At 43.5% G+C, this 15,529-nt stretch overlaps 1 protein-coding gene across 8 annotated transcripts in view; it reads right to left on the reverse strand.

Moving 5' to 3' along the window:
* The window catches only part of IQSEC1 (IQ motif and Sec7 domain ArfGEF 1), a 337,900-nt gene that overhangs the window by 68,103 nt on the left and 254,268 nt on the right, over positions 1-15,529 (reverse strand). Inside the window, exon 1 of one of the 8 annotated variants that reach the window (XM_065687874.1) lies at positions 3,891-4,031. The exons of the other annotated variants lie outside the window; for them this stretch is intronic. Within the exon in view, the coding sequence (XP_065543946.1) occupies positions 3,891-3,955 (65 nt within the window). The 5' untranslated portion in view covers positions 3,956-4,031. Of the gene's footprint in view, positions 1-3,890; positions 4,032-15,529 lie in introns of those variants that run through there. 8 annotated transcript variants of the gene reach the window in all.

Raw genomic sequence — 15,529 nt, forward strand, 5'->3', positions numbered from 1 at the left:
GCTACTATGACTAAAATATGCTTGGCTCTGAAATTAATGATAAAATTGCCATCAATTCTGGCAGATAAAGAACTATGTAAATGTTGAAAGAGCAAGAAAATCACACCCTTAATGTTCTTTCTAAATGACAATAAATCCTTTCAATGACCCACCAACAACCCACCAAATCTACTTCCATGCATCACAATGCCCAAAGCCACAAAGCAGGGTTTTTTCCTCATAAAATTTTGCTCCTTCACAGGTTTAAAAAACAAAACAAAACAAAACAAAACAAACATACAACCCCCCAAAACAAAACAGTAACTCAAAACATCCATTTATACCTGTCAGAATCAGGCAGAAACTGGAAGCCACACGGGTTTACAATAAAGAGAGTGTATGTTGGATCTTGAGATGCTACGAAGGCCTAGTGGATGCTTTCCAGAATATCTTTATGGGATTAATATTTCTAAAATAAAGTTGCCCTGATAGTAGACTAGACCCAATTCGGCTCACTGAGAGTTACACAGCTGAGGCTATAAAGTTAACATAATGCATTGCCTTGAATTTCAATTGGAACATCACAAAGTAAGCAAAAGGACATGTTTTACAAGGAAAGCAGTATTTCACTTCTAGCACTCTTGTTTCCTAATGTTCTCCTAGAGATGCTTGAAGTCTGAGTATCAGCGGTGTTAAACATTAGGAAGCACAACTGAAATATATAGGGAAATGTTATATACCTAGAGGTAGCGTCTTCATAAGTGTTGGTTTGGGATGACACCTTGTATCCACCAACAGAGGACTGGCTATGTTTAGGCCAGCTTTTATAATTCACAGCTACTTCATAGTGGTGTTCAGGCCAAATACAGTTTGCAAGCATAATTAGAATAATCATGTAAGTGTGCTAATCCACTACACAATTATGTGATCTTCCTCTTCAGAAAACTTGATCCTTGAATGCCATCTTCATACTCCAGAGAAAACATGACCGGTATAAAGGTGAACTGTTGCTTCCAGAATAAACTGTTCTATCCAGAGTCCTAGCACCTAACCTCTAGATCCATAAATACACAAAACAATCCCAGCCTCCAAGTGATGGAAGGGCATTCTCATGAAGACCCTGTATTTTGAGGAATTATTTCTATAGCCATGCAAAGTTCACTTTGAAAGAATTCATATTTTGCAAATATAAAATGATCATAGGGTGAAAAAACCCTACGGACGACCACACGGCTGTCTATCCTAGGCAATCACTTCCCAGGTCTCAAGAGAAACACTCTGGTTGCTGGAACAAGCAGTTCCTTGTCAACTGCTGGTAGGCACCTTCTCAAGCAGAGGAGGCCGGCTTGCCCAGCAGTAACACACTGTGTCAGCTCCTAGCAACCTTCCAATACAGATTTGTAACAGGAAGAACAATTCAGAGTTACTGTTTAATTTGCTATTTGTACTTTTCAGGTGAAAAACTGAATCCTTGGACTTTCCTTACCTGGAAGTTGTAAATTATTCCATGAAACTAAATTGCAAATTGTTTATTAACTGCACCAGGATTCCCAGAGAGCTTCTAAACGGGCAAAGAAACAACTAGATGCTGCCTGTACGCTGAGCACTGTAATTGTCACTGGTTAGCTCCAGATCTTGCACTACAATTAGTATCTTGGAATAATGAATTATTTCAGATTAGTACCTGGATGACAGCTAACTTCACACATGAAACCTAAATATCAAACACTCATTTAACTAAGGGAAAAGAAACCCAGCTGACTAGTATGTAACAGTACTCTCAGTATCTGCAATTTCAGGAGCTGGAACAAGACATCACAACAACAAACGACATCTGGTACAGAAGTAGAAGTAAAATGGGCAATGTGTCATTTTATTCCGCATGGCTTACATTCTCCCCAAGCACTAGAAGGCTATAATGAATTCTGTATTTATGTGAAGGTTATCTGCCACAGGAACAGACACAGTTAAATACAACCATCCAAACTAAGTACTCAGCAATTCCTCTCTTAACACATCAGGCAGAATAATCAAGTTTAACTGAAAGGAAGTGCATAGCAATGTGCAAATGGAAGAAAAAAGTCTGAAACAATGACTGAACAGCAGAATGTGACTGTGTGAATAGAGGCAAGTCAGTCACTAAAGTAACATTCACCAATTACAGTTTGTAGCGAGCCATGAAAACGTAATATCACTTATACAAACATTACCAACTGCACACAGGAACCTTAAAAGCTCAACTTTATTATTTTCCTTCAGGGTAAAAATGGGCTTGAGGATCATTAAATGTGTGACTAAATTGTACTATAAAACGTTTTTCTTTATGAAAAAAATACAAATCCTTTCTTTCCCAGAAAAGACACTGTTGCATTCATACGTTGTCGCATTCATATGTAGTTACACTGAATCTAGTCACATCCTCCTTTTATATTTTTCTAGAAGTGCACACACCCAACTTAAGATATTGCCTATCTTTATTTAAATTGAGTATTACTTTAACGGTTGATCAGGTCAGAATGTCACTGAATTATTTGGTGGAATAAACTTTCACAGTGCAGTGGAGATAAATTCATTTTGTGTGTGTGCTTGCCAGGATAACTATTTTAGTCTATCATAACCTACACACAGTATTGCATAAGAAAAACTTGTCTGTACATCTAGTGTTAGAGTGCCTCATGTAACAGAGTACTGCGCTTTTGTAATTTTGACACACATTACTTTAGTAGTTAACAACACCAAAACAATAGGGACCTAAGGTATTAGCATGGGAAGTTCCATTTTCTGTTTGTCTTGCATCACTTATCCAGTATCCCTACATCAACGGCCTTTGAACTGAAGTGTCCTTTCTCTCTCTGGCCCAGGGGATGAGTGGTGATGGTACCACCAGTCTCCATGCACCTGCCCATGCCGGGAGCCACCTGCCAGGTCTCCAGGTTTCGCTGCTGGGAACAGCGAGTCCCAGAGCTCTGAAGCAGAACCCGCTGCTCGTCTGATGCCAGCCATGTGATTTCTTGCATGTGTGTACACAACCATAAATACACTTCTTTCACCTGTGTGTACCTTGGCAGCAACGCACATGCCAAGTCAGCTCGCACATAGCAGCACCACTCTCTAAAGGCTTCTGGCTTTGTAACTTTGGCTACAAAAAAGGAATGGGTCCACTTCTGACACTGCATAGAAACAACCACAACTTCAAACTTATGGCAAGCACAAGTGTGATGAGGAACGGCTGAGGGAACAGGGAGGGTTTGTTCTGGAGAAGAGGAGGCTCAAGGGGGGATCTTATTGCTCTCTACAACTGCCTGAAGGAGCTTGTAGTGAAGTGGGGTCAGCCTCTTCTCCCAAGGAACAAGGGATGGGCCAAGAGGAAACAGCCTCAAGCTGCACCAGGGCAGGTTTAGATGGAGCTGAGGAACAATTCCTGCCCCAGAGGGTGCTCAGGCATTGGAACAGGCTGCCCAGGGCAGGGCTGCAGGCACCGGCCCTGCAAGTGCTCACACAGCGTGGAGACGAGGCCTCAGTGCCATGGGTTAGTGGTGGCCTTGGCAGTGCTGGGCAACGGCTGGACTTGATGAGCTTAAAGATCTTTCCCAGCCTGATTTCTGCTATGATCCTATGGTTCCACAATAGCGCAGTTCTCTCCCCCCGCCCCGACCCAGGACACCAGCCCCTGAACAACACGCTCACCCAGAAGCCGCCTCCCAGACAAAGGGGGTGACCCCGCGGCCGCTCCGCCCGGCTGCCCTCCCTCACAGCTCCCCACAGCCTCCATCGCCGAGGCCGGGCAGCGGCGGGGCGCAGCCCTTTGTGTGTGACAGGACGGAGCCGCCGCCGCCGCGGCGGGCCGGCGGGGAGCTCCCGTTGTTTCCCCCCGGCTCAAAGGCAAGCCCAGCCCGCGGCAGGGTACTTACCAGCTGTCCAGCTCCAGCTCCAGCAGCGACTGCGTCCTCTCGGAGCTGCAGTGCAGGCACCACATGGCTGCCCCGAACTCGCCGCCGGCCCGCTCCCGGCCGCCACCATCGCCGCCGCCCCGCCTCCGCTCCCGCTGCCCTCAGCGGCCGCGCGCAGCTCGGTGGCGGGAAGGTGGCGGGGGGGGTGTGTGTGTGTGTGTGTGTGTGTGCTGTGAGGGGCGGTTTCCCTGGCAACGCGAGGCGCCAACGGCCGCGGCGCGCGCCCTCCCCTCACGGCCCCTCAGCTATGGCCGGGGCCGTTTGGGCCGGGTCCCGCACGGTGCCCCCCCCGGAACGGTGTTGTAAACGATGGGGACTTAGTTTAGCCTAAAGGGGCTACTGGAAACCTGGAGAGGGGCTTGGGACAGGAGCCTAGGGACAGGCCAAGGGGAATGGCTTGAACCTGCCCGAGGGGAGACTGAGCTGAGCTCTTAGGCAGAAGCTGTTCCCTGTGAGGGTGCTGAGGCGCTGGCACAGGGTGCCCAGAGAAGCTGTGGCTGCCCCATCCCTGGCAGTGCTCAAGGCCAGGTTGGACACAGGGGCTTGGAGCAAGCTGCTCCAGTGGAAGGGGGCCCTGGTGGAGCTGGATGGGCTTTAAGGTCCCTTAAGCCATTCTATGATTTTAATTTTACCAACATCACACACGTTCAAAAGAGCAGCATCGAAACTTCCCTGTTGTTGGTCTGAATATTAGCACAATAATGCAAGTCCGATCTGCTTCCCATAAACCCCTGTTTCCATATGTGTTGCCCTGGTACGAGGTGGTTTGAGGTTCACGGTGGCAAGGCAGAGCGTGAACTGATGCTGTGGAACACGCAGAAAGCAGCTGCACAGTCATACATTAAGTGCTGTGGAAGCCTGGCGACAGGAGAATGATTTTGGAAAGAGTGGTTTGAGTTCTTATTTAAAAGCTACCTGTCAGAATCTGGCATTCAGATGAGTAATTCAAAAAAGATTTTAATTATCATCCTTCATTGCTCCACTGAAACCTGACCTAGAAAGCTCGTGCATTTTGCTGCATCATAGCCTCAGTGTTCTCACAGCATTCGTAAATGGGAATAGAAAGAAACCTCCACCTCCTCCAAGCACACGGTAGCTCAATAGTAAAGCTAGTTCCGGCAAGCAGGAATTCCCCACTGGAATTAGAGAATAAACACTAGACCACACCACCTGAATTTCATCATCGCCGTATTTGACACACGAAGAACAATCCTCCCTCGGGTTTTTTTCAAACAGATTCACCATGCGGTGATTCGAGTATTGCACGAAATCAAGTCTAAACAGAGTTAATTGTAACCTGGTAATTCATAAATGGAACCATCTCATCTCCTAGAACACTGTAAAAGGTGCTTTAATTTATATATACACCTCATATAGAAACCACACACTTGCAAAGGAGTATACTGAAATCATATAATTTTCTCTCACACAATAACATTTTACACACATACTTTAACAAAGCGTTAACAAAAACGCTTCATGATGCTTCCCTATTCTTCCTCCCTCAAGCCGAGAGAAAATAGAAAGGTCTGCAGCCTATCTGGAGGGGCAATCTGAGTGCGGAAGAACTGAGGAGTCAGCCAGTTCCAGAGCTCATTGTCCCAAGGGAACATCACCTTACCAAGTGTCTGCCCTCTGAGCACCTCTGCTGATCTGCCCCACAAATGTGTCTGAAGAGTCCTTGCTGAGTGCCAGTTTCTTTGGTAGACTATAGCTGCTGCAATTTTAGCTCTACAGGTCAAAAGAACCGCTGAAACTGCACCACTAAACCTATGGATAACTAGGGCTTTCTAAAGGTACAAATAAATGGGTGTTTAAAAAACAGTAAGGTCTGTGTGATTAATATCCCGTAATAACACGAGAGAGCAAGGCAAGTTTTAACTTTAGGGTTTCCTGTGTCATGGGACTGTCAAAACATCTTGCTTTCCAAAATAAGTTTCCCTTCATCAAAATAAGCATCATGTCTATGGAAGCTGGGCAAGCTGTCTAACCACAGACACTCCTTGTCTTCATTTCAATGCCAGGGTACTGGAGAAGGGGAAGCTAAGGAAGCAAACAAGAACTGTTCTTTGAGGGGATGGAGGGGGGGAGTGGTTGGTAAACTCGGCACTAATAGCTTCATTCATAATCATTTGCACAATAATCTGTGCAATTTTGTGTAGGGACAGATCAATTTGCACTGCACTTTTTAGGAATGGAAACGCTCCAGCACACAAAAGCAGCACTGGCTGATCTCTGCAGCGTGGGGAAACTCAGAAGTTTAGTCAGAAACTAAAAGGTTGCTCAAACAAATCAGGTCCAAGAAAGAGCACAATGGAAGGCCCGATGTGCCCTCGTGCTGTATATACAACATACCTCTTATTTACAGTACATTCCACAAGAGCTGATCACATCTTTCTAGATGATAAAAAGAACCAAAGCAACTTTACTTAAACCCAGTTAAACATTTGGATTGAGTGTGTGCTTTGCATAGTTTCCAAAGGAAGCATTAGGCATAGATTCCAATAAGCCTGGGTTTAACTAGCTTTCAGTGAAACTCAAATACACGAAGGAAGGACACACCTATACCGACTGTTTTGACAGTAATGCCACTGCAGGCCTATAACCAGAGACTATGTACCCTGCCATGCCTGCTTTCAACATCTCATGGTTACCCAGACAGTCTCTTCCCTTCTGGGACACGCAACCATCCATACCACATTTTTCTGGTCCTGACTCCATGCCCTCCTGCACCTACCTTCATCTCTACTAGTAAACAGCGACAAATCCAAAGCAGACATAAGCAGTTGCAGAAGTCAACCGCTCCTCTGGAAACCAGTTTCCATTTAGAAACCAAGTGCTGGCAGTTTCAGCGTGGGCTGAGCAGGAGGGTATGTACTGAAAAGGGTGGCTGAGAAGCTCTGACCTCAAAAGCAGTCACAGAATCTTCTCAAGAATGTGCTTTTCTGAACCTGCTTCAAACAGGATTTTCCTTCTACAGACAGGAACATGCTAGATAAGCAACCAACCAAGCAACAGTAACACATCCCACTTCAAACACTACATGGATAATCATTACAGCTTTCCCCTCCTTGATGTCAAGAATCCAGAATTCTCAGTTTTGTTTCAAACTTTCTGCTAAAAAGTTTTTGTTAAATCAGGCCTAGTTTTAGTAAGTCTTTAAAACCTAAATTAGAGATTAAATACCAAAATCGTCTACGTATTTAATATCTTGCATGCATTCCAATGGGGAAAATTAAACAAAGAAAACCAAATTCTTGCTACACTACGCAGATGGCATTGTGGTTTCTGAGTCAAGCAGCCTGATGCAATTATTTTTGGAGTGATTTTTCATTTATGTTTCAACATTCCAAAGCCATCTTTGTTGAACCATAACCCAATATTGCATATTCCAGTCTCTCAGGTAACAGTAACCTTAATCCCATCTCCCTCAGGTAATAGTAACCATAATCCGTTCTCCCTCAGGTAAGCAGTAAGGAGTTTTCATTGACATCTAGGTTTGACCTTTTAGGACAATTTTTTGGTGGCACATTGCTACATGGTTTTGCTATCCTGACTACACAGGTGCAGGGCGTATGCGCTGTGCCGAATATACAGAGGTGACACTTCAGGCCTTAGCAGACTGGGGCAAGAGAGGCTCCTCTAACAATACAGAGCCAATGTAGACTTCCATGCTACCCTATATACCTGCGATTTGCAAAGGAAGCTTTGGCAGAACCAACAGGACATATAGAGGCTGTTTAGTTTGTTGCTCTCCCACTACTATTTTGTCATCTAACCAGCAGTAGAGCTGCCACCATGATAACATAGAAATCTGCAGTACAGGGTAAGGAGTGAGGAAAGTAATTTTTCATGTTTTAGCATCCTTATTCCTGGCAATTTGTGGAGCACAGGTAATGGACAACTGAAAGTTGCTCCATTAAAACAAAGATCACCTTGACGTAAAAAAAAATATGAGGACTAGGAAGTTTCAGTGCTAGAGGAAGTGAGCAAAGGTTTCAGACTACGACCTCAGGCTCTCTAGCTCAGCCCAGAAGTCCAAGGTAGGTAACTGTGAAGTAGGCAGGCTGGCTGAGCTGGGGGGAGCTGAGAGCCGGCTCATTCACTGCACACCACTGCAGTGCTGGCACTGTGACCAGCAAACACCACCAACACACTCACAAAGGCAGACCCAGGTTTGGTACTATGGCCATGTTTAGCAATAGCTCAGTAGTGAACATTGGACTACTCAAATTTCCTTGCTAAAGCTAACTATGTTTAATTCCTAATTAAACCTTGGATTAAGCACAACACTGAAATTTTGGTTTATCCGGTAATTTACATCAATAACTGTTATTTAATGTGTTAATAGCCAAAACAAAGTTTATAAACCCCCAGAGTGCAACAAACTCAATTTGTAATTATAAGCACACAGCAATTTGTATAACGTGCCATCTAAATCTACAGTAATTATGACCCTGCTTAAGGGTAATTCCCAACTTAATCACATTTAATACACCATTATTTCCCAGATCTAGAAGGCTGAAACAGGCATTTATCTTGCACTTTTCTTGAACAAAAGCAAAGGGTTACCAAGAAAAAAAATGGCAGAAACTACTAGCGAATAGTTTCCTTCCTGCAGAGCATAAATACAGCCATGCAACACTGTACAATAAAAATGCATACACAGGTCAAAATACATATTATTCCTCTGACAGTGGGTATTTGGGGGGATATTAATCCAATTCATCCCTTGAAAGATCCTCCTTCTCCACCCTTCCATGATGAAGTCTCTTGTGATGCTTTCTCTACACCCATCAGAAACTAAGTGCTCTTTAAGAAAGACCTGGGGTATACCAGGTTTAAGGACATACAGCACAATGCTCTTTCACAGTATTTTCTTCTGGTGCATGATGAGAATTATCAATAAGCAGCAATTGATTCTCTAACTGCATAAAACATAGTGATAATTTTCCCACATGACCTGGAATTGCAGAGGAATTATGAAATACGTCAGGTAATTCCTTAAAAGCCAACACATAACTGCACTTATCCTAGTTTTGTGTCCCACCAAAATGGATATCTTACCTCTCTCACTGTCCCAGTTTCAGCCCTCATATATTTGTTGATTTCCTATGGCTGTATACTAGTTCAGTCAGCTTTTTACTGCTGATACACAAAAAAAAAGAGCATCAAAATGAAAACTACAACTTCATTTTTGAAACAGATCTTATGGAGTCTTTAAATAAACACATCTGGGAAAAGGCTTTCTGTTGTTCGTTGCTATGGAGTAGGCAAAACAATGACTCTTTGTAGTCACTTCACTCTCCTAAGAGCAGTTCCACAGCCTATTTAAGGCAAAAGAAAACTTCACTGACTTCAAGGGTTTGTTGACTTGAAACAGTACTTTTCAACTACCTATCTCAGGCCCCCCCACTTCATAGAATATGAAATGGAATTACTGCTGTGTGAAGGATGGCAGTATTGAAACACAGAGCATAAACCACAGCAGTGGAACATGAGAGTAACTTTTTACAGTCACCTTGCAGATCAGTGGGAGAACAAAAAATTAAACAGATCTACACATTCTGCTTCTTTATCCCCTCCCACAAAACAAGGTTCTTCGCTCATGGAGGGAAAAATGGGGCTGTATTAGCCCCTCAAAAGAAACCTTGCCAGTGAAAGGCTGTGCTTTGCAGCAAACTCCCTCCTCAGCCCTTGCTAGAAGATTTGGGCAAGAGGCCTGATTTCAGAACTAAAAAGGAAATTCCACAATGATAACCATGTTTCAGAATGCTAAAATACACAGATTTAGCCATGCAAACCAGACAGCCCTGTAAACTACTGCAAGCTGTAAAACACATAAATGAAATCTTCAGCAATGGGAAAAACAATGCCTAAAGAGGATTAGACTGTAGTCAGACTCAGACCCTTAGACCACAGCCAGGTTTCCCCAATGCAAAATTCTCTGCTGTCAATATTCTGACCTGGTTTTGTCCCTCAAAGTTGAACCTACAGAGCCTCACTGGTGCAGGGAGCTGCTGTAAACTGTATTATTAGGTGCATTACAGCACTGACAGACTTTTTACATCCACAGAAACATCACTGGAAAAACCAACATCAGACAGAGCAGACTTGCTGCAGTATTTCAGTGTTTCTCTCAGAGAACTCTGGAACACCAGTCACGCTGTTCTGAGTTGATGTTTTCATCCTCTCTGGTGCTGCCACTGCTCCCCATGGTGAGGCTCACAGCAAGACAGTTTCATTTTCCACAAAATTCATCAGTTACTGGATAACTACATATCTTCATAATATTATCAAGATATTCAAAATGTCTCTTGAGAGATCCATAGGCATGGATGGGGAACAACGGGGTTTTGGTGCAAATACCATACAAGGACCCTTTAAAAAAATCTCTCAGGGGACTTCCTGCAGTCATCAGTGTTGGCATGAGTCACCCCAGTGATACTATACCTGAGAAGCAGAAGCTGCAGTCTAGGTCAATCGGCACTGAGCAGTGGTTCTTCAAGAGAAAACTCTTCTCACAAATCCATGGACAGAAGGATAGTGGATGCTTGGAAATCCCCCAAAGAATGTACAGAGTCTAGCAAGCAGCTGGAGAGCCCCTTCAGAAAGAAGCTCATCTGTAAGCTGGGAAGGCCACTCTATCATCGGCAGCAACTGAAGACCGAATAGAGTGAAAGGGAAAGGGAAGCCTTCAACCTGTGTTCTCCAGGGCAATAAAGGCAGGACTCTGTACCGCGAGAATATAAGGTGACTGCTGTTACAAGTTTGCTGATACCATTATACACACAATAGTCCTTTGTCTAAGAGTGAAATACGTACAAGAGTGGCTCCTTCATTTTCCTCCCTTGGAGTGGCACATTTTCTGATGAACTCGGTGTTCCCATAATTCAGGACACATATAAGCATTGACAGCACCAAGCCATGGGGTTCTGGGCTTCCAATGGCTGTGCATTCAGTGCCACTGCTGAGCAAGGGTGGTGGGCACTGGCTGCATGTGGCTCAAGATTAAGAAATTCGGGATGTAAGGAATATATCCCGATGCTCTAAAACAGCAGACCTCACAGAGAGAAAGGTGAAGCCATGAGCTCCCCCTTCCAGACAGTTACTTTATCATAGTAAAGGACTGAAAAAATAAAACAATTCTCCTTTACCAGAGAAATAGTGCAGATCTGTGGTCAGATTAAGCTAATACTGCCATGGAAAAAAGTGGCTTTACCTTCCCCCCACCTCTTCACCTTACCTCCACCCTCTTAGCAGCTGCATGTGTTCATGCCGATGTGACAGGGATGAGCAGATTTAAAACAAAGTGGGGTTTGGCAGGTCATTTGGGTTGTTTTACCTCCTATAGGGCAGACATTTGTCAAAGTTGCACATTGAGAAACACTCAGTAACATCAAAACTCGCCGAGTATGTTACTTAAGGCACTTGAGAGAGACAATGCAGAAGTTCACCTTTGCTCTATAACTTTATGTGTTGTCCCCAAATGGGACTAGAAGGGAAAGATTATTAGGATTTGGAAGTGTTTTACATTACAAAGTGTCACTGTTAAAAATCCATATGAAAAGTCCACTGTCACCACATGATACAAAGCTCTGTACACTGTCTATGTTGTGGTTAACAAACTTGTCACTGACTAAAATATCTTCAGATGAAAGCTGGACAGAACACGAACGTTGCGGTGATGCATATACTGCAGGTAGCTAATACACAGAGTATTAGTGCACCTGAAACACCATGTGTAAACCACCTAGAGCTGCACCATCCTTTAAAAACATGCTATACCAGAACGTTCCCCACGGCTTCCTCTTCTTTTCTGCATTCATTTTCTGGCAGTAATGATGTGCTTTCTGCAAAAAGCAGTTCTTGGGATTAACGGGCAGACAAGATTAACAATGCTTAGTTATGCTTCACGTCATCAACATCTCAAAAGCTCTCAATCCCGAAGAAAAGCATAGCTTTGTTTGCTTGGTGTTTTATGTTTGAACGATTTACAAATTTAGTAAGATGAATGAACTTCTGTGTACACATTGGTTTTCTGCACACCCTGAAGTCAAGCAGAAAAATCTATGGCTGATTTTAACATGGCTTTACTAATGTTTTCTCACTGTGGAAAACACAGGATGGGGTTTCTTTGAAGAAAAAGGTGAAAGAATTACAAACCCCACAAATAGTGACAGGAAGCTTGTGAAAGTACTTAACCAGTTAGCATTAAAGTCAGTATCTGAATGCTGCTAATTTATGTTCTATGTAGAACTGTCTCTCCACCTGCACGTGTGACATCTGGCTCAGTGTAATGTGGCACATTGAGAAAACACATGTACAGTGCAGCCCATGTGGAAGTCAGTATTTTCCATGACCTGTCTTTCTGCAAGCACCCTTCTAAACCCAGGGATTTTTCTACTTGAAGCTCAGATTGTGTTAGAACTGTTTATTTTGATAGCTACCACTACACCTGAACTGCTACTGGGGTGACAAGCCTCACTGAAATGTCCTATACATAGAAGAAAAATTGACCCAAATCGAATTTTAAGGTAAAGAAATCACTTTTTCACTGACTGCATATTTAAAAAAAAAGGAGTAAGAAGGTTATAAGGAAGGTCTATTATTGACCTAATAAAGTTAGATTTAAAGGTATCTTCTGAAAATATTTCTATGGTCTCTGTCTCAGTGCATGACTGTGCAATTCAACAATTTTCATTCAAGAAGAGTATTTATCCACATTCACATTCTGTCAAATCTGTCAGCAGGGAGATGCACCATGTCACCCAGATTCAAGACTTGATTCACATGCAAACATATTTACAGACATGGCACTTTTTGGCAGCAGCACATCCTTAGGCTGATAGCACAAGGACTGTGCCAGCACTGGATCATCCTGTCCCACAGAACTCAGCAGAGGTCTCCTGCTTTATGTATAATGCACAGGGTGACCACTAAGGAAAACTGAAACACCAAAACCACATTCCCCAGGAATGATCACACAGCAAAAGGAGTTACTGTAATAAGGCCACCCTATATATATGTACACAGTGTAGGAAATAGCTGTGGCACTAACGTGTGTGCGTACAAAGTCTGAGCCTTTACTAATTGCCTGAAGTCCATGAGCCAGATTCAGTAACCATAAAATCTCAATCCTAGCATAAATTATGCAAACAAATATTGACTTTTTCCATGGTGACCTTTATAGCTAATAGAAACTCTGAAAGGGAACCAATAAATGCACACCTCAGAGGAACACTCCACACTACCACAGAATGATGAGCATTGAAAAAGGAGTATTTCTGCTCCACTGTTTCCTGAACTGGAACCAGGAGGGCACCACAGCATGTGACGGTGTCCTCTCCAGGGAATATGATGAGCTCCCAGCAAAAAGGCTGGGAAGCACTGCCATTTTCACATATAATACTGCCAGATTTGACATGCAATGCAGCAGGGATTTAGAGGCAGGTTATGTATTACTACAGAAGGATAAAATCAAGGATAAAGAGGCTTCAATATTTGTTCAGTTTTGCTCATTCACAGATTCTCCCTAATGCTGTCCCTTTGCCTATCACGCTGAGTAAGCCAGTACAGAACACAGACATATGTATGGTGAAAGCACACCTTCAGCTTACCTACTTGGCAATACTGACCTATAGAGGTATGAGAAGGTAAAAAAGGACCAGGAAAAGTCCTCTTTGAAATTCTTCCATGCAGAAAACTTACTACATTTCTAATATGTTAAATGAAAGAAGAAACGTGTCCCACTGTTAGATCCACGGGGAACACCAGGAAAACAGCCCCTGTGAGACAGGCCTCTATTTAAAAAGCTCGTGTGAGTTCTGCCTCAGACCTCTGTAGGGCACCAACAGAAGAAACATTCTGCATATGGCTATACATAGTACACACTGTTCCTAGATGAACAGGATATATTTTGTTTCCTTTTGGAAAATCATAACTCCTTATGTCTTGCACAACAGCTGTATTTTGGCTCAAAATACATCACTGGAGAGATAGTGGGAAGATGTAAGGATGCTGATCTTTTAAAATTGTTATTTACTGCAGTCCTTGTTCTGAATCTAGTTAAAAAGCAAAGAAATGACGCCCCCCCCCTTCACTCTGGATGGAATAAATCAGGAGCTGCTGCAGGAAGCATGACACACACACGTCAGACAGGGTAGGCTGCCATAGCCCACCCGCCTCTCAGCAACCCTCCACGGCTCTGAAGGCAAATCCCCACTGAAAACCCAGCACCACTTGCCCCATCACGTGAGCAATGAGGGACCTGTGCCACAAACCAAAGCGCATTTTAGACACCTCCTTCAGAAGGCAGAAATGGCAAAACAAATCGCACCTTTGTCACCCATGACAGGGAGGTTACTTTGCAATACACTGCACTGCTGAAGGCACGTTTAACTTCTGATTGACAGCTTGCCCTGCCACAGAAAACATCTAACAAGTCTCATCCAAATCTTAGACAAAGAGAGAATGAGAATGCATCATGCTAATTAATTACATGGTAGAGTTAAGGGTAGGTCCCCTTTCAAATGCAAACAGTGCATTGCCAGTAAGAGCCACCCCAGGGTGTGTTAGGAAAAGCTGCTAACCAACCTGGACATTAGAAACAGGAAGCCATTTGAATATAAATTAATATTCTTTACCGCCATAAAATGTCCTTTCCCCTCTAATCCAGGTGCCCATGCTATGAACTGTCGTAACTTGGCAAATAAAAATGTCCCTGAGGCAATAAAAGAGATGAAGAATGCATTGTAAATGGATGATCTTTGGCACCCACCATAAGATTATTCAGTGAACCAGTTTATATCAATGCTACTTATCTTCATCAATATGGAGGAAACACTCTGGACTCCAAGGGACTCCCATTTCTCTTCCTCAGCTCAACACATGTAAGACTGCAATTTAATCAATTTCTATCCTTCTGTGTCAACTGACTAGAGAAATTTCCCCTTCGCTAGGGTAGGATTTAGCCCAGTGTGCTCAAAGCTCCATTTGTCGAGAATCCAGAAAACTAAATTACAAGGAACATTTTATTTTGTTGATGGAGTGCAGAGTGGTGAGTGAGGGCAGAGCACGGCCAATTACATGCAGCTGGGATCAGCTACAATAGGCACAGTGGGGTAGGAGAAGCTGGATGCAGTCCCAGACACTGTTATTCTATGGAAACCTCACCATGGCTTTCTGATCTCATGAGTTTGGCAGGTACTGAGGGTACAGATGAAGATGGAGTCGGCTATTCCATTGACTGGGAGTCATCTAGAGTCCCCAGAAGGCTTCTAGTAGGAAGAATATTTTATGGACTGCAGATTTTAACTCCTATCCTGAAACAATGGTAAAGCTAAGCTTAAGGTGCAAAACCCACTGTACATACCCAAAGGGGACCCTAGAACCCAGGGTGGATCAAAGAGGTGAAAGCACCGAAACAGGTGGCAGAATCTAACACTTTGTTGGCAAACCTGTTTTCAGATATTGCAGGTATTTTGCTCTTGAACAAATCTGAGGATAAATGACTGCTACCTAACAGTGACGTACAGGGATGAGGCCTCTATAATCCAACCCTGTAATCCCAAAAAGACATTTGCAATACCTTATACTAC

Source organism: Lathamus discolor, chromosome 7, assembly GCF_037157495.1.
Source record: "Lathamus discolor isolate bLatDis1 chromosome 7, bLatDis1.hap1, whole genome shotgun sequence".
NCBI lineage: Eukaryota > Metazoa > Chordata > Aves > Psittaciformes > Psittacidae > Lathamus > Lathamus discolor.